Source organism: Triticum aestivum, chromosome 4A (assembly GCF_018294505.1).
Source record: "Triticum aestivum cultivar Chinese Spring chromosome 4A, IWGSC CS RefSeq v2.1, whole genome shotgun sequence".
NCBI lineage: Eukaryota > Viridiplantae > Streptophyta > Magnoliopsida > Poales > Poaceae > Triticum > Triticum aestivum.
The window spans coordinates 37,765,133-37,784,207 of record NC_057803.1 but is presented as its reverse complement, the minus strand read 5'-3'; the positions used below and the strand labels follow the sequence as shown (position 1 = coordinate 37,784,207).

Sequence of the window (19,075 nt, the reverse complement as noted above, 5' to 3'; positions counted from 1 at the left end):
CCTGCCTTTGGCACGGCTCACGCGATTACTAGTGGCGGAACGGGACTCGCTGGCATCTCCCTCTGACCCTCTCCACCCTTTTTGCCCCTCGCTCCTCCTCCTCGGCGGCCGCCTCCCCGCACCCCCTCCCCCACGCCGCCGCCGCCGCCGCCGCCGCCATGGCCATGAAGGGACCCGGCCTCTTCACCGACATCGGCAAGAAGGCCAAGGGTACCTACATCCGCTCCTCTCTTTCCACCCTCCTCTGCACCCGCATCTCCTCTCTCTAATCTGTTCTTCGGTCTTCCCCGTCGGGCGTCTCCGTGATCTGCAGATCTGCTCACCAGGGACTACACCTACGACCAGAAGCTGTCCGTCTCCACCGTCAGCTCCTCCGGAGTGGTAAGGATCCCCCCCGATCCCGCCCCGCTCCCGCGGCTCGATTCGATGATGCCGGTGTTGTCGCATGTTTGCCGTCGGGCCGTACGATCTAGTCACCACCCTCCGGTGGTTCCTCGCTGACTACGAGTAGATTGGGTTCCTGGGTTTTCTAGCGCTCCTGTTTGCTCGGAATCTACTCCGTGGTTGTTGCATATTGATGTTAGTATTTTGAACGAATGAATGCGGATGCAGGCCGTGCTCCGTACTCTTATTATGTGCTAGCTGCTTGGTAGCCTGATGGGGGTGGAAATCTCGTTGTATCCTTGTACAGCAATGTGGTCTATGTTGGCTGAGGTTGATTGGGGGAACAAGGCCATCATTCGAGCCGAGCAATGCCTTCTGGCTGACCATCGTGGTTAAGACGCTGCAGATGGCCTACTTTGTTGCCGGCTCCTTTGTGGCAACGATCACCGTCCTTTTTTACGAATGGCTATGCAAGTGTCTTATATATAGAGTTGGTCCTTGCCCTGCTGGCAGCCATTGGGTCTTGGAATTAATTAAGGCGTGCGCTTAGTTTCCAGGACTGAAGACCGAACACATATTGTTGCAAATTTGTTATTTCAGAAGCTTTTAATTCTGTGTCATGGTTATGTGCCTTCGTAAGGAGCGTTGACACTTTGCATATACACTTTCTGGCCTATACAATTGCTTCTTGTGATGATGGCTATAGCCAAAGGTTTCTTCTAGGATAAATACAGGCTGATGCTACGAACGTTAAATGCTCGTCCACTGCCGTAGAAGTTCTTTTCTATTGCATGAGTTTTTTAAACGCTTGTGTCATCATATCTCAAAATATACATCAACTGAATTAACTAATCAAAAGATTGTGATACATCTTCTGTCTACTACACATAATATACGATAACTGAATTGAATTCCTCAGCAACTTAAGAGGTAATCTCTGAGAACTTGGATCTTTATAAGAGTATATAAAGATATGTTTTAGTTGAATATACTGATTTAACAAAAGAACTGTTGTAGCCGTGTAATTTATGTGTTTGTTTGTGCTAGGAATTGATTATTTTGATTCATTAGCTTGTTCTTTCAAATGCATCGGTGTTTTGAGGAAATGAATATTTTGATAAGACAAACACTGTTTGCCATGTCACTTTCCCCAATGACATGTGCATTATGGAACTTCAGTATTTTAACGTCTCAATATTCCAGTAAGGTCAGTCTTGTTATAGCAACTAGCAAGATGCCCGTGCATTGCACGGAACGTCAGGATGCATTTTTTTATAAAACACATGTTGTGATTGACCCATGAGGGAGTAATCCCATGTGTAAAAACTAATGATATCTCGCGAAAGAGAAGATGCGGTTATCTTTTTACAAAATTGCCATAGTTTGCTTTCTAACCGTCAGATATAGATCAAACGGTCTATATTGCAAGATGGCAGGCACACCATCATCACCAACTCGGTTTTTTATAAGAGTAGAGATATTTTTGCGTTTACCTAGATCTTTTAGCACGGACCATCTGTTTAACTGAAAATCTTCTTATAATATGGTTGGCTTACCGTTTTCTTCCCATATTTTTTTTCTAGAATTAAGAATAACATGCAGATTGGTGAGTCAGTATCTTCAGTGTAAACCTACGTTCGACCTGTCAGCAATAGTCTGTTCTCATGATAAGCAATTATCCACTGCACAACCAAAATTATTAAGTGAAAATTTAAATAATCTTTATCTTCAGTTTCAGAATATAAATTAGATGCTTTTATGATATAACCACCCTGTAGTTTGTTTGAGCTACAAAAAGAATTGTATTTAATTAATTTTGCATTTGGAAATGCGCTTATTTTGTTCTTGTATGGTTTATATTTCCCCGTGCACTTCTCTGCCATTGATATGAAATCATGTATTATATCTTTGACTGAGTTGAACTAAGTGCATATATATCCTTTTTTGTTACCCTTTGCCTGATTCTTACTAACCCGTATAATTATGTAACTTGCAATACTGGCTCACTGTTTCTATTATCTGAATTTATTTGCCTTTAATGAACTTGTCATTCATGTATATTGTTCAGGCCGTCACTTCCACAGCTGTGAAGAAAGGAGGGCTTTATTCTCTTGACGTAGCATCAGCTTACAAGTATAAGAATAATCTTGTTGATGTTAAAGTGGATACAGAATCAAATGTAAGTGATACTGAATACTCAGATTTATGTTTTCCCTCTTTTAAGCCTGTATTGCAGCACATTTATATTGTATTTGGCAATTTGCAGATCTCTACTACCTTGACTGTCTTGGATGTCCTGCCATCCACAAAGCTTGTGACGTCTGTCAAGTTTCCTGATTACAATGCTGGAAAGGTAATTTCATTTTGGTGTCAGTTGCTGGTTGTTGGAGTGGGAACAGCCTATGAGCCGAGTTCTTTCTTAACAGGTGGAGGTGCAATACTTCCATGACCATGCAACTTTTGCTGCCGCTGTTGGCATGAAGCCCTCTCCTGTGGTCGATTTTTCTTTGGTAGTAGGCCCTAAAGGACTTGCCTTCGGTGGGGAAGCTGGGTTTGACACTTCTTCAGGAAAGTTTACCAAGTACACTGGTGGTTTCAGTGTAACCAAGCCTGACTTCCATGCTTCAGCTATTCTGTAAGTCCATGCTTTGCTGTGTTTTGTCATGAGTTGAGATTTGAACTAGCATTGATTTGATAGATTACACCTACGTGTACAGGGCCGACAAAGGTGACACCATCAAAGTGTCAGGTGTGTATCACCTTGATGAGAAGCAGAAGGCTTCGGCCGTGGCTGAATTTACCCGGAAGCTCTCAACAAACGAGAACACACTGACAGTTGGTGGCCTGTACACGGTCGATCCTCAGACAGCTGTGAAGGCAAGGCTCAACAACACTGGAAAGCTTGCTGCCCTTCTCCAGCACGAGGTTAAACCAAAGTCACTCTTGACGATATCTGGTGAATTCGACACCAAGGCGTTGGACAGGGCACCCAAGTTTGGGCTGTCACTTGCACTCAAGCCTTGATGAGATCAGATCATACGTGGATGATGGCGATTGAACATCGGATTCTTTGGTTATTTTTTGTGAAGCTATGGCCAATAATTTGTTCCGCAGACATGTTCTGTTAAATCTCTGGAGGTTTAGGTGCTCTGTGGGCAGGATCCGATAGGCCTTCACCTGGATTTTGTCCAGGCGTTTAGTTTTTGATGATCGAAGTACTTCCTCATTGATAGATGTATGCAGCTTGTTTCTTTCTACTGTGAGGTCTGAGTAGCTTTCACGGTAGTCTGTTACTTGAAGAAGCTACACTTGATTTTTCATGCGGTGTTGATTGATTTTACCGCTAGTTGAGATTTACTGCTTGTTCGGGTATCAGTTCTTTTTTTCTTTCTTTCTATATATCATTCTTCTCACGCAGCCTGCTTTCTAATGTTTCTTGGTATTTTCTTTCTTTTAGAAAAAGACATTAATATCGACGATAAGGATTAGTTCACTCGTGGCAATGTCTCCATTTGCACTGAGAATGTCTCCATTTGTACTGAGAATACAATCACCATACTTCATATGGTTGGATCGTGGCGATTGATTGTGTTTGGCGCGCCCTAAACTTTGCTATACCACCATACCATGGAGCCGTTAGAAAAGGTTATCATCATGTAGGTCGTGTCAGGAAATGCAGAAAGTGTGTCACTAACACGCGGCTTGAAAGAAAGCATGTGACTTGGATGTTGGAGCCACACCCCACCACTCTCGCATGAGATTCTTAAAATTATCTCGGGAGAACCACTTGTATCCTGATGCTCACTTTTATATACACCTGTGTATCTTTATAAAGAATTTTATATACAACTTGGTATCTTTCCAAGGAATTCTATATACTGATGCGTATCTTTATAAGAAATTTTATATGCAAGTTATGCAACTGTGTATCTTCATAAGAAATTTTATGCACAACCGTGTATCTTCATAAGAAATTTCATTTGCACATGTGAAGCTTTATGAGAAATCAGGCGAGGTTCATGTATAGATTATGGGTCCCCGTCAACTTCACCCTATGATCGCCAGACACGTTTGAATCATGGATGTCACTATCCCATTACGTCTCTTAGAGCATCTCCAACAGATAATGCTCCCGTTACGTCTCTTAGAGCATCTCCAACAGATAATGCAAAGTTTAGGGCATTTAGGCATCTCCATCCATCTGCACGCAACCCCTTTTCATTGACCGCACCCTTTCACACCACAGTGTCAGTGCCATATCCATGCCGACCGAGAGCGGACGCGACCACTCATTGGAGCCAGCATTGAAGCGGCCCGCTGGCCGAGAGCGCTGCCCGCTGTGCACGCTTTCTTTCCGCATTGAAACGGCATCCATCTACCCGCCACCTCCATTGAATTAGCACATGTGCTAAGGAACCTACTCCGACACATGTTTGTCCATGTGCCGCCCGACATTAAACACCTTGTCGGTTGATGCCTCGCATCCGCCCGCTATTTAAACGTGGCCTGGTGTCGGGCAAGAACCACACCGCACCTCTGCTCACTAGCTTGGAGATGGCAAGCCCTGGATCTGGCTAGGCGATTGCTTGCCTACTAACAGGCAATGCTACCCGGGGCAAAATCAAGAAGGAAGAGGGGCAAAGGAAAAAAGTGTGGTGCCATGGAAAGACGTCTGTTTCTGCTTAATGGATGGTACTCAATCTTTTCAATCGTCCTCATGGTCTGGCTTGTCATCATGTGTTTGGTGGTGTCCATTGTCTGTTGAGTTTTTCTTTGCGATGCAGAAGTGTAAGAGTTGTGGTTGTTGCGTGTTGAGAATATATGTTAAAGAGAACATGTGGTCATGGGGCTTCATGTTTGAGTAGTTTGCATGTGGTCTGTTTGTATTGGTTTTCGTTCGATTTTCAGTTAATTAACTAGGGAATTCTCTTCTACTTAATCAATGACACAACTTTTCTGCATCCGTTTAAAGAGACAACAATAAAAACATGATGTATCATGGGTTATCCCTTAGTCTTATCGCTAGTAACTAGACCTTTCTAAATAATGTGATAAAAGATATTATTACTAAGAGATCATCTCTTAATTAAGATTCGAAAGGCAAGTTTTCTCCCTAAAATATCTTTTCTTCACCTCAATATTTAGCACTTCTATGATAACATCATTACACACGCCTGTGCATTTCGACGCTAATACAATCGGACAATGCTAACATGATTATGGTACCAAGGTTCTAAGTACACGATAGTGTGATAATTTGATCCATCAATCTTGATATTATTTGGATTTAGATAGAAACTACATTCTTCAGCCTAATAGCTTGGGTGAGCGCCTCTCGTGCGGTGGCACATGTTCATTTTTTTTTTTGCCTTTTGCTAGTTTTCATGTGCCTGAAAATTTCAAAAGCATCAGTTGATTTTAGCATTAGCATCGAGTCTGAAGACGGAGGTGTCGCAACAAGCCGCGAGGTCTCATATAGGAACAATGCGGCAGGGACATCCCATGCAGAGGGGAGTTAGAGATTGACGGGTTCAGATGCGCAGGGCGAAGGGGAGAGGAGGCTGCCGGCACAGGAGAAAACATGAGGTGGAGGGTAGAGAGATGGCCTTAGCGGTTGTGGGTGGCTGTTCAGAGGAGGGCGGGGCAATGAGGCGGTGTGCCCTAATGTCTGCGGCCGCATGGGTGGGGGTAGGGGTGAGGGGAGGTTCGCCAGGAGGGGGGGGGGGGCTCATGAAGAAGAAAATGGACATGACTGGTTCAATGAAAAAGTAACACATCCGACCTTTCATCATAGATCCGACGACTCACAGAAATCAGTTGGAAAAAAATGCAGGCACATGATCCATAAGCGGCCAACAAATTGTGACTCAAGGTCAGACGATTTTTTTCCTAGAAGAGGCAACCACACGGGTGGCCGTGTAACCCTAGTCTCCAACCCGTCATCAAACCGTCGCCGGCGACGGGAAGGCCTGGATCGGGGTGACCTACTGTGGAGGCGTTGGAGGGTTGCTATGGGGCGGTGAAGGAGATGTGTCCTTGAGTGATGGCCTTCGTTAGGCGATGCATGACGATAGCGTTCGTGAAGTCGCTGATGACCGGAGGGATTCAACATGGAGTTCTTCATCGGTGGTCTGGCCTACGTAGATCGTCGGAGAAGAGGGCCGAGTGCACGATTCTAGATGGCAGTGGTCTTGACATCAGACCCTGGACTTGTCGCACAACGGCAAGGGTGATTTTTTTCTTCAGTAGTCTTCATGTTTAGTTTGAAAAGATGAAGCGACGACGTTGCCCCAGGGTAGGAATGAATAATGTTTTCCCCACCCTATCGCCGTTTCGTTGGTGTGTTTTTCGCCGACAAAGGGCATGTGTAGCGTGTCTTGGACGGGTCTTCTGGATCCGGTCAGTTTAGGTTTCGGTGGATCTGTATGGATTCAACCGACTTTCATGGTCTTCGAAGTTTCTACATGCCTTTATTGGCAGAGTTTTCCTTCGGGGCGGCGATTTACTTCACGGATCGCGGTCATCGGCATCTCCTGCTCTCCATCGATGACTTTCCGGCCGCTGCTTCTACAAGCCCCTAGATTTTAAAATTTTTGCTCCTCAGGAGGCCCAGAGGCGACATCCAGCTATGCTCACGGTGAAGAAGACTTGGATACCCTCAAGATTTCGGTATTTTATTTTTTAAGGACGTGTTTGTAAGGACATTTGATAGTTGGTACATGGTCATAGGCCTTTTTTCCCTAAAAAAAATCGGTCATAGGCCTTTTTCGCAATAAATAAATAAATCAACAGGCGGTCTTTTTTCCTTTTGAGCCGGTGTGCTCGTCGCCGTGGCACCACTATTTCTGCTCCGGGCGAAGTGGCTGTGTACGAGTCCATCACGTCACGCACGCACGCACGCCCCGCGCGCGGCCAGGCTGTGCTGGTGCTGGGAGCTTCGTCCCCCTCCACTCTCGCCAGCTCCCCGGGCCTGCCCCGCCCCGCCCCCACTCCGCCGCCGACGTAAGCACACCCAGCACCCTCCCCTCCCCTCAAGATCCAAGGCACGCTCGCTCGCCCCCCACCCGCCCCGCGCAATGCCCCGCTCCTGACCATGTCCTCGCTCTCGATCCCGCCTCCGCTCCTGCGCTCCTCGCACTCCCCATCTCCGCCGGCGGCGGCAGCGGCGAAGGCGAATTGGAGGAAGCGCGCGGCGCGCGTGCGCGTGCGCGCTCCGGTGGCGGCGCTGGCCGGCGACGGCGGGTGCGCGGGGACCGGGATGGAGCAGCAGCATCTCCAGGCGGGGAGCGCCTCCGGCAGCCCAGGTTCGTGGGGACGGTGATTCGGTTGCCTGCGGGGTCGGCGTGTCAGTGACGCCAGAATCTATGGAATCTCCGAAAGGGGTCGCGTAGGATAGGATAAGTGGGACTGGAATCTCGCGTCCTATCCACGTCGCCGCTTTATTATCACACAAGTAGTACCAGCCTTCTGTGTCACGATTAGGAGGACTCGAGGGCGTTCACTGCTGATATATTAGTGGTGGAAGTAAATTTGCATGGAACTAGAATTAAGCATTTGAGCCAGTGGCACAATTCACTGTAAAATCGCTGTTTGATTTGTTGGTTTCGGTAGAGGGTAAGAATTAACTCTGCGTAATTGCTCGTGGCACATAGTTTCGGTCCGATGAACCTAAAGTTATCTGCTTGTTGTATGAACTAGTGAAGGTAGTACAATTGACTGTATTGTAGAGGTATAGTATACTTGCGATTTATGGCGAACGTGCATGAGTGTAGTTATGGCCTCAGCTGAAATGTTGAGTTCACATATTGTCATGTTGTCACCTGAATGGCGAAGTCTAAGTGGAAAGACATAAAAGCTATTTGGTTTTAGTGTTACATTTGGAGCATGGAAAATCATATTCTGCAAAAAAAGAATATTTAGTTGGTATCTAATAATGTGAAGGAAAAGTTATACTAAATTACATGGCTTACACAACTTTGCTATTTCGATGTTGCTTATCCTTTTCTATATTTTTTTGGCACTTCTTTTCAAATGGGGTACCGGTGGTCAAAAGCAGGAATAGAGTCATGCTAACCGTTTCCTGATGCCCATTATCAGTGCGAGAGAAGCCTTTCATGTCCAACATTGGGAAATCAACTAATATTCTATGGCATGACTGCCCAATTGGGCAACCTGAGCGACAGAAATTGCTGGGGCAAAAAGGATGTGTCATATGGATCACAGGACTCAGCGGTTCAGGTATATTTTCAGCGGATTATATATTGATTTTCACCTGGTATCACCTTTTACATTCTTGGTGAAGTATCTATGGCACTGTTGCTGTCTGTTGTCAAAATGGTTTCTTTCTGTTATGGTCACGTAGACTCTTGTTGATGTGTTGGTTGTGTTATATAACAGAGGAATTGGTCTAATCTTAGTATTCAATCTTCATCAATATATTGATGATGGTTTAGAGATGTTTCCCTATAGATGACGAGACATTTACACTGGTATGTCTAACCAAATGAAGTTTGAGATTTGAGCACTCACACAATTTGGGCACTTCTTTCATAGGTTGATAAGCTCCTCTGGGTGTTATGCTCATATCAGTTTGGTGTTTGCTGTATAAGCAGTTAGCTTCTTGATGATCATGAATATGCAGAACATAGCATTGCTATGTTGACACAAAGGGCATTTACAGGCCTTCATACTCGGGTGTCATAACGGTCATTTTGTCTGTATCGGCACCAGTACATGATCTTACTGTATTGGCATCAGCACCTGATCGTCACTCTCATCTTGCTTCTAGTAGTTCACTTCAAAGTCCATTTTCTCCGTCTTCTAGCATTTTTCCTTCGGTAGATGATGATTGTTGGATAATGATTAACACCATATTATATGCTGAGTATGAGATTAGTCTACGTGGCAATAGTTTTCCTAGACTGTGGTTCTGAAATACTCCCTCCGCTCACACATATAAGATTTTTTAACTTTCTTCTGAATCAGATGTATATAGACACGTTTTAGTGTGTTTATTCACTCATTTTAGTCCATATGTAGTCCATATTGAAATATCCAAAACATCTTGTGAATGGGGGGAGTAGCTCCTGAGCCATTCTATCTAAATTTTATATAAAGGTAAAAGATGAACTTATTTCAGTTGATCTTGGAGTACTATGAACCACGCCTAGGATTATCTTGGTTCTCTTGTAGCTTCAAAATTATCAAACACATAAGGAAGCCATCACGAGGAACTGCCATGTTTCCATATGTCAGGGAAAAGTACCGTTGCCTGTGCACTGAGTCGGGAATTACACTACAGAGGCCACCACACGTATGTTCTTGATGGTGACAACCTCAGACATGGCCTTAATCGAGATCTAAGCTTCAAGGCAGAAGACCGTACAGAAAATATACGAAGAGTTGGTAAGTTCTGACCAATAAGAGCATTCATTGGAGAGGGTTTTATAATGACAGTCGTATATTCTTGTACAGGAGAAGTGGCAAAGCTTTTTGCAGATGCTGGTACCATATGCATTGCTAGTTTGATATCTCCATACAGGAGAGACCGTGATGCATGCCGAGCTCTACTTCCAGATTCTAGATTTATTGAAGTATGCTTATCTTATGATTCCTGGACGCCTCGTTAATGTTAACCATCTAACAGCACACAAACCTTACAGGTATTTATGGATTTGCCACTAGAATTATGTGAAGCTCGTGATCCTAAAGGGTTATACAAGCTTGCACGCACAGGAAAGATTAAAGGTATGGATAGTCTTTGAACCTCTTTTAAACATTTAAGTTCCACATTTTAATGCATTCAGCATCAACTCAAAGAGCTTACCTGCTGAAAGTACAAGAATATTTTATTTTATTTACTTTAAACATTGCCTTTTGACAAACAGGGTTCACCGGAGTTGATGATCCATACGAATCACCAGTGAATAGTGAGGTCAGCTTTTGATCATACCTCACCTTCCTACTTTCTTTGAACGAATGGCAGGAGAATTGTCGCTATTTCATTAAAAAAAAGATATTTCAAGCTGAAAGGAAAATAAACTTCAACTACTCTGAACAGGCATTAGCGCCTGAAAGTGTCAGTATTGCCTTGGCCCAGCATGTAAGAAAATTCTCGTTCTCAGTGATGATGTTGTAGCTGCTCTTTACTTTCTGCTTTAAGATAAGCCTGCATGGTTCTTCGATGAGCAGACACATCTTGTAGCCACCATTCCAGTAAGTTACCTGTGTCCATGAGAATGGGTGCACCAATTAGACTTTTGAGTCAGGTAGACACCACATTCCAGATGAAGGACGAATAGTTGCAGTGTAGTGGGAGGTGGACAGGTGATTAATTGTTTCCAAAGATCTCATGCGCAATGGACAGTAGTAATTGTTGGGCCATACCGCCATAGGCCATTCCCTTGTAAACAATGTATTTTGCGCAGCTAGCCAGACAAAGTTTTTTTCTTTTTCGTACGCCTCCCAACCCAACTGGGAGCCGGGTTCCACTATAAGCTTAATAGAACAGAGTTCACAAACCAAAATAAAAGGGGAACCGTCCAGGATGAAACACCTTTTCATTGTATCTTCAGTAATGGGCGATACATTGTTGTGGGATGCTTGACCAGTATGGCAAAATTCTCAAGCTTGGTCGCTGTGATTGGATTTAATGTTTATCCGCCACTATTAACTCTATTAATCCTTATTCTGTGAATAATGGCAAAATGTAAAACGTTAACATTGAACAACCGGTAGTGAGTCTATTAGTGTTTTCATATGTTAATGTGTCCAATATTGACTACATAGTACTCCCTCTGTTCCAAATTATAAGATTTTCTAACTTTTTTGGAATTGGATGTATATAGACGCCTTTTAGTGTGTTTGTTCAGCCATTTCAGTCCATATGTAGTCCATATTGAAATATCCAAAACATCTTATAATTCGGAGCAGAGGTGATAGATGATATGAGCAACCATTGGTACTTAGCTATGCGCTAATACAATATGGGATGTCATCCAGATCCCGGCTTGTGATATGCCAGCTCTCCCTAGTTTGTTTTCATCTGGATTAATAGAAGTGTACCCATTGGGCCCTACTTATTGCTTCCGTTTTTTCCGAACCGAAAGCCCTACTTATTAGTTGAGCCTGAGATATATGTCGATCGCTCATATAGGTCACATTTGAATTGTTCATTTACTTTAGACAACAAGTCCAATATTCTAGTAGATGCCTAGATAGCTCATCAACCATCATTCAGCAGTACCCTAAGGCCTTCTTAATCTCTACTGCTGCCTCCACCATGTAAAACAGAAAATTTGTTCATTTGTTTAATTAAAATGAAATGATTCTTCCCTTCAAAAAACTGAGATGGTTCATTTTATGATGTTGCACAGATAGTAATTAAGATGGAAGGTGGGGAATGCCCTTCACCGAAGGCAATGGCCCAGCAAGTTCTGTCCTACCTTGAGAAGAACGGATATTTGCAGGCTTAGCATATATATACTCCAGATCCAGAAGATTGAACTTATTCTTCTGTGTCCATAACTCATGGACACAGGCATGATCCATTTGGTCGCATCCGGAATAAAAGGCGCTGTTATTGAAGCAACAAGCTGCCTTTTTCACGGGGAAAGGGACGCAGATCGATGATCAGTTTGATTGTTCGGCATTGCTCCTCTCGCGCGTGTTGTGCTATTTTAGCTGTAGTCTATACTTGCTCATTTCGGCTGAAATGGTGTGCTGTGCTGTGCTGTGTTTATTTGTTGGTAATGTATGATTTGATTGTGGGTGTCAAAAGTACGAATGAATAAATCGTGCTTGCGTTTTCCAAGCGCTGGTTGTTGGCACGCTGAATTGAATCCCTGAGAAGAAAATGCAGCACCGGTGATGTGCTATTCCCTCTGGACACTTGAGATCACACTGTCAGTTGAAAACACAGGGAAATAAAATTCAGTCTTCTCTTCGAAGTGGCAAGTCTGAACATCCTCCTCGGTTCTGTCCACTTCAGTAGCCCGTCCGTTCTGGAGTACGTACTGCCTCTGAGCTGTACCGTCGAGTTTCAGTCTGGCGTGCACGGGCGGAGCGCGTACCGCAGGCGCAGCGTGGAGGACGGTGCTGCGCCTAGGAAGAAAAACCCAGCGGCTGCAGATTAGCCAGGGAACTTGTCGCTCGCCCGCCGTGGATCACGTTGTAAGTTGTAACTCGCGTCTGGGTCAAACTGTCCAAGCTGCTACTCGCTGGTCTTTTTCCAGGTCGAGACGAACGACGCGGGAAATCAACCGGATTGACCTGGCGAGCGTTTTTACCGCTGGACCCGCACTAGCGCCCCCGGCGAGTGATTCCGCTGACCGTGTTTTCTTCTGTTAGGTGAAAACTAGGATACGTTCACGTTGTGCTGCTGCTGTACTGTATTCGTATGCAGGAGGGTGAGGGCAGGATTCAACGCAATAGAGTAACATTCTTGTCCCGCGAGGTCAATTTGGACTAGGAATGATTTGCCCGAAGTTTGGCCTTAGTGGCTCGCGGCCGGACTGAGAAGAGAACGTACACCATGGTAGAGTTCGACTTCGGCTAGGAGAGCGGTTTGACTTCTGCTTTGACGGTTTGACTTCTGCTTTGACGGCCTATGGGAGAAAACAGTCTTGCTAAGTCCCAGACGATCTTACATTAAGATTTAGGACTGTGCTAACGACCAGTCGACTGGTCGTTAGCGACAGATCCGTACGACTCCCCTCGATGGACGATGGCTCCCGCTTCTTCCGTTCTTTCCCCGATTGACACTAATAAAAAAAGGCGAATTGATAAAAAAGTGCACTACATGGGATTCGAACCTGCATCAGGTAGCTACGGCACACCTAATACCATGTCCAACAACCATTACACCAACCCAGGCTGTTGAACCTTCTTATTTCTGCCATATCAGAAAAAAATAAAGTTTGGCTTGGTAACTTTGGCACGACCAGCGTGATAACTATGGTATGAGCAACATGATAACTATACCATGATAAGGCTGATAACTACAGTACGAGAAGGTTAAGGCATGAGGAAGTATGGTAATTTAACACATAAATTACCGATGAAAATGTTTAAAAAAACTTTTTTCCCTTGGATGAAAGATACCATGGTGTTTAAAATGTAAGATATTAGTTATCAAATCTGTGATGTATACATTATCATGCTTTTTACATAGAAATTACCGGGTGTATACTTTTCAACAAAAAAATTTCAGGTCAAAAAATTACAGTGGCGTTTGTATGTGAGTTATCAGCTTAGTATGTGTCAATTAACAAGTTATTTACATATAAATTACCGGGGTTGCCCCCCCCCCCACCCCTCGCCACAGTCGCCACATTTACCAGGGTCGAGTACATAAATTATCAAGTCTGCGATGTGTGATTTATCATGTTATTTGCATAAGAATCATCGTGGTATGATTCAACAACTCTTCCCACCCTACCCCCGCCGATAAAGTTATCAGAATTGGGTACATAATTTATCATTTCTACGATGTGTGACTTATCATGTTATTTGCATAGAAGTTACCGTGGTAAGTTTTAATGACCCCCCCCCCCCCCCCCCAACCCCAACCCCATCGACAAAATTACCAGGACCGGGTACATAATTTAATGTCTATGATGTGTGAGTTATCATATTATTTGCATAGAAGTTATCGTGGTATGTTTGTTTCAATGACTCCCCCACTCCGGCCCCTCCGACGAAGTTACCAGGACTGGTACATAATTTATCATGTTTACGATGTGTGAGTTATCATGTTATTTGCATAGAAGTTACCGTTGTACGTTTCAACGACACCCCCACCCGACCCCTCCGACAAAGTTATCAGGTCTACCATGTATGAGTTATCATGTTCTTTGCACATAAGTTATCGTGCATGTCTCAGCGACTTGCCCCACCCCATCCTCGCCGACCTAGTTATCAGGACCAGGGTACATAAGTTATCAGGTCCGCCATGTTTGAGTTATCATGTTATTTGCACAGAAGTGACCATGGCATGTTTCAGCGACTTGCCCCACCCCCACCCTCGCCGACCAAGTTATCAAGACCGGGGTACATAAGTTATCAGGTCCGCCATGTTTGAGTTATCATGTTATTTGCACAGAAGTTACCATGGTATGTTTCAACAACTCCCCCACCCCCACCCTCGCCGACAAAGTTTTTAGGACCGGGGTACATAAGTTATCAGGTCTATGAATTTTGAGTTACCATGTTATTTACACAAAAGTTAACGGAGGATATTTCATCACTCCCCCCCCCCCCCCGCCCCCGGTCGGTAAAGTTAGCAGGAACGGGGTACCTAAGCGCGGAAAAAAGCGAACTAAATTAACTCGTTTTTATGCATACATAGTAGCGGAGACATGTTAAATAGCCCATTTACTTTCTTTTGTTCAAGAAAGGGATCGTAGGTCAGGTGGTAGGCTAGTTGAGTTGGTTCACTAGTGGTGCAAGGATCGAATCCTCTCTTGTTCACACCAATTTTTGCGTGAAAAATTCTCGAACGAAAAAAGATCTGAAGAGGGAAAAAATGGATTGGGAGGAGAGCAAGAAAATCGGATCTGGCGAACAAAAGGATCTGGAGAGGGAAAAATGATAAATTATGTTCGCCAAATCTGCACTATAGATGGAGGGCTGCACTATAGCAGTGGCCTACTCGCCGTAATCAAGTATCTACAAAATTAGCCCACCTCCAAACACAAAAAAACGGCTGGCTGAGATGGTCACCGGGTATAGTCAAAGTGTGTAGCGAGTCTGTAGGTGCGGTGTTCGATTCCTATTGCCGCTACTTTTTTGAAAAAATGAGCCAACAACTGAGGATGACGGAAGCGTGCATGCCTGTCGCTAGCCAGCAGTCGGCAGGTACTTAGCTTTCTCGATACTTGAAAACAAAAGTCTTTTAAAACTCTTTTTCACCATTGTCAGATGACAAACAGAAAGGTATTTTCTTGAAAAAAAATCACTGCATAAATGATGATGTACTATACGTGTGAATGATGATGTACTCCTCTATGACTTTTTTATCAGGGTCAGGTACATAAGTTATCAGGTCTGCGATGTGTGAGTTACCATGCTATTCACACAAAAATTACCGAGGGGATATTTCATCAACTCCCCTCCCCCCTCGTTGTCAAAGTTACCATGATGAGGTGCATTAGTTATCAGGTATGCGATGTGTGAGTTACCATGCTATTCATACAAAAAGTTATCGAAGTATGTTTACACTAGTTCTTTTTTGGGTCAAAAAAGCTACTACGTTATTTGTACATCAGCTATCAGGACTACGATGTGTGAGTTACCATGCTATTGACACAAAAAGCTATCGAGAGGATATTTCATTAGCACCCCCCCCTCCCGCCAAAGTTATCAGGACAGGGTGCATAAATCACTACCAAAAACTGAAATTTTCCTGTGAGCCGAAAACCGACAGGGAAATATGGGAAACCGACAGGAATATCTTTTCCTGTCGGCCAACCGTCAGGAATGGCCGCCAGCCATAGCTTGACAGGGAAAATAAGCTATGCCTGTCGGTTGGCCGACAGGAACTTTATCCCTGTCGGTTTTACTAGTTTCTCTGGCGGTTTTGGCCCTACAGGGCGCTGTATAGGCGTCAGGTTTGGCCAACCATGGAAGTGGTATATCCCTGTCACACAGCCGCCAGGAAAATAAGATACAAACAAACAAACAAAAAATCCATATTGATAGTTTTACACATCTATTCCATTATTCAGAATACTCAGAACATAGAAGCATCGATTTCAATAGTTTACGTCAACCATAATTCACATATACAATTCCATAGAATTTACATGAATCAAAGGCTAACAAAAACAGAGGTCCAACATGAGACCTCATTTTCTATAATGCCTTGCTGCAGCTTAAGTTGCAAGCTGCTCTTCAAGGTTACCCTGCAGTAGCATAATTGAACTTGTGAAAATGAGCAAGTGTCAACAGTTTGCTACAAAAAGGTAACAAGAAACAGGAAAACATATATAAGATATGATCAACATAATCTATTTGGAATCTCAGCTTCTCACATTAACATTGGCATATATACCAAACTTGTTTTTATCACAGCAGGGTTACCAAATTTAACAGCTATATAGCCAAATAATGGAGTGATTTGTTCTACCATCATGTCTCAGATTTGATGCAAACCATATAGCTGACTAAATCCATTCAAATGACAACCTGAGCAGAAGCTTCTGTGTCAGTTTGACAGAACTATCAGCTAACAGCCAGAGTAGATAATTTATTAGAGACTTCTTGGAAGTCAACTTCAGAACACAATACCAATGTGAATAGAATTAAGTGCAACTCCTCAAGGATGCATAACCACAAAGCTATATAATAAGAAAATAATAGGGAGTTAAGTCTATCCATTCAGATTTGCAAGAATACTCGACAGATCCTTGATCATCTCCATAATAGTAGAAACCAAAGCATTATGCAATAATTTGATAATGTAATAGTAGGGAAAGTTACCTCTTCATTCAGAACAATATGGTAGAATTTCTTGCCTTGATTGAATCTCCTTGTTGTACTGATAATGCTCGTTGTACTTGCCATGCAGCTGGTCAATGCTTCCTAAATCCTAATATAATAAAAGAGCATCAAACCAATAGCTATGGATAAACAGAACTAGAGAACACATTTTACAACACTTACAAATTGAGACAATAAAAAATCAAAATGGAATAGAAATAAGTTGTGTTCATACTAAACAAACATAGAAATTACTGGTTAAATGCAGATCTCATGATCTTTGGCACAATGGACATAGCATGGTATGATTTAATATACATGAGACAACTTGATCAGCAATTATTAATGATAAAACCTTGATTAGAGACCAGGGTGAAAACAAAAGTAAAAATATATACCTTGAATAGAGCAAAGGCTCTTGCATCTCACGTGGATCCCGGATCTTGAATTTTGCTCCTAATCATGAGCTGCAAACTAGAAAAATCAGTCCTCAAATAAGCGCTGGCCAATATTTAATTTCTAGGTTCAAGTACATACAACAACAAAATATGGAAGGGAATATTACCACTTCATTTGGAGGAATATTATACAATTTCTTGACGCCAAGTGATAACCTCAACCTCATCTTTAACCTCTCTGTTGCACTGATGATGTGAATTGTACTTGCAACGCAACTGCTACTGGATAGAGAGCAAACTGTAAGAGAATAAAATCATAAGGAAATAGAATGGTACGTAACATTTGGACTGAACAAACATTACTTTCATGACGCGTTCCCTGCATTATTTTCATTTTTAGTGCATTATTCTGGACAGAGCGAACCAAAGCAATGCGCTTCAGGAAAGAGTTCCCTGCATTATTTTCATTTTCAGTTCAAGGCAGCAATATGGTCACCGGTTAAAGCTTGAAAAAAAATGATATTTCCAACTGACACACCAGACGAAGCATCTAAATGATCTCAACATAGTTAAAGGCCATATTATAAACACATGTATATACCCTGTACAAGCCACTCAAAAACAGAGGAACCATGTTCATGTATGAAAATTCCGGGAAGTAAAAATGACCAATGTGCACCTCCATGTATATCTAAATCACAAAATATGGGTTGTTATATACAACCAAAAAACAACAATCAATCTTGGAGAATAATAAAAATTCAACAGATCATCATAAGGAAAATCATGCCCCTAAGATTTTATTGGTCATGTAACCTGGAAATGAAAGCAAAAGATCTCATACAACCTTTCTAAAAGCAGTTGGCTCTAGTACCAGTACAATATCTTGCAGCATACGGTTGCATAGGAGAGGCGTTCAACTACTTTGGCCTATTAAAAATGAATGTCCGTATAGACCCATTTGCTTCCGCTAGTACCCAACAAATTAGGGAGAAGAAAATGCTTATTATTTTATTGTGAATCCAAACGGAGGTGCTTACAGATGAAATTTATCAGAAGGTTACAGATCCGAAAGAAGAGAATATACATCGATTATTATAAGTGAAAAAACACCATAGTAGAGGTAGCGCCTAGATCTGGAAGGGACGCTACCTAGATGGAACGGGGTGGTACTCAAAGAAGGATGCTACGGCGGTCGAGTGACGGCAGTGGCAGCGACATTGACGGAGACCCTCCCCGCGGAGGCAGTAGGGAGGTTGACGGCGATATTCCGAAAGGGGTCGTTCCATGGTCGACGACCCTACAAACATGGCAGAGGGGACATGCGAGAGATTGGAGGAGGCGGAGCCGGCGGCGAGGGATTCAGCGCGCAGCCTGACGCGGCGGCGGCGGCGGCGGCTAGGGATTTGGGGCGCATCTGGGCGGCGGCGGCGAGGGATTTGGGACGGAACAGGGACTGGGAAGATAAGGGTGGGTAATGATTTGGGATTTTTTTTTCTGCCAGGGCTTTATATCAGTCGGTGAGCGGCGGGCCAGAATTCAGCTAAGCGGCGGGATGGGCTTTCACTTTGGCGCGCGCAGCTGAAATTCCAATAGCGCCGAAGATGGGCCTCTTTTTCCTGTGAGTTACACACGTCAGGGATACAGGTTAGTTCTGTGGGCTGAGCACGGGCCAACACCAATATTATTAATTCTGTGAGTCTTCGGTTAGCCCACAGGAATATACCTCATTTTCCTGTGCGCTACTGCGGGCCCGACAGGAAAAAATGATGACTCACGGAAATATTTCAGTTTCTGGTAGTGAATTATCAGGT

The 19,075-nt window shown here is 43.6% G+C and overlaps 2 protein-coding genes and 1 long non-coding RNA gene across 4 annotated transcripts; 2 read left to right on the top strand and 1 right to left on the bottom strand.

Moving 5' to 3' along the window:
• Positions 1-21: 21 nt before the first annotated feature.
• Positions 22-3,741, top strand: LOC123084987 (mitochondrial outer membrane protein porin 5). The gene is made up of 6 exons (XM_044506539.1): positions 22-210; positions 314-381; positions 2,453-2,563; positions 2,651-2,737; positions 2,811-3,019; positions 3,102-3,741. Exons 1-6 carry the CDS (start codon positions 159-161, stop codon positions 3,406-3,408), a joined length of 834 nt encoding a protein of 277 aa, XP_044362474.1. The 5' UTR covers positions 22-158; the 3' UTR covers positions 3,409-3,741.
• Positions 3,742-7,247: 3,506 nt separating this feature from the next.
• On the top strand, positions 7,248-12,196 carry LOC123084986 (adenylyl-sulfate kinase 3). Of its 2 annotated transcripts, XM_044506537.1 has the most exons (8): positions 7,248-7,688; positions 8,482-8,622; positions 9,640-9,789; positions 9,859-9,977; positions 10,047-10,131; positions 10,272-10,318; positions 10,445-10,486; positions 11,760-12,196. In XM_044506537.1, exons 1-8 carry the CDS (start codon positions 7,478-7,480, stop codon positions 11,856-11,858), a joined length of 894 nt encoding a protein of 297 aa, XP_044362472.1. In that variant the 5' UTR covers positions 7,248-7,477; the 3' UTR covers positions 11,859-12,196. The 2 variants fall into 2 exon arrangements, with proteins under 2 accessions (XP_044362472.1, XP_044362473.1); XM_044506538.1 differs by lacking the exon at positions 10,445-10,486 and having other exon boundaries at positions 7,255-7,688.
• A 4,550-nt stretch (positions 12,197-16,746) lies between these two features.
• On the bottom strand, positions 16,747-17,587 carry LOC123081701 (uncharacterized). The gene is made up of 3 exons (XR_006438769.1): positions 17,429-17,587; positions 17,262-17,330; positions 16,747-16,972 (listed from the first exon to the last, which is right to left on the bottom strand). It is a non-coding gene; the product is annotated as an uncharacterized lncRNA (long non-coding RNA).
• Positions 17,588-19,075: the final 1,488 nt, after the last annotated feature.

Bases quoted from the DNA above. Each gene is read 5' to 3' on its own strand.
- LOC123084987 (XM_044506539.1), top strand. From the start codon at position 159: ATGGCCATGAAGGGACCCGGCCTCTTCACCGACATCGGCAAGAAGGCC. The intron at 382-2,452 runs GTAAGGATCCCC...TATATTGTTCAG, and splicing joins CCGTCAGCTCCTCCGGAGTG to GCCGTCACTTCCACAGCTGT. The intron at 2,564-2,650 runs GTAAGTGATACT...GGCAATTTGCAG, and splicing joins AAGTGGATACAGAATCAAAT to ATCTCTACTACCTTGACTGT.
- LOC123084986 (XM_044506537.1), top strand. From the start codon at position 7,478: ATGTCCTCGCTCTCGATCCCGCCTCCGCTCCTGCGCTCCTCGCACTCC. The intron at 7,689-8,481 runs GTTCGTGGGGAC...GCCCATTATCAG, and splicing joins GAGCGCCTCCGGCAGCCCAG to TGCGAGAGAAGCCTTTCATG. The intron at 9,790-9,858 runs GTAAGTTCTGAC...ATTCTTGTACAG, and splicing joins AGAAAATATACGAAGAGTTG to GAGAAGTGGCAAAGCTTTTT.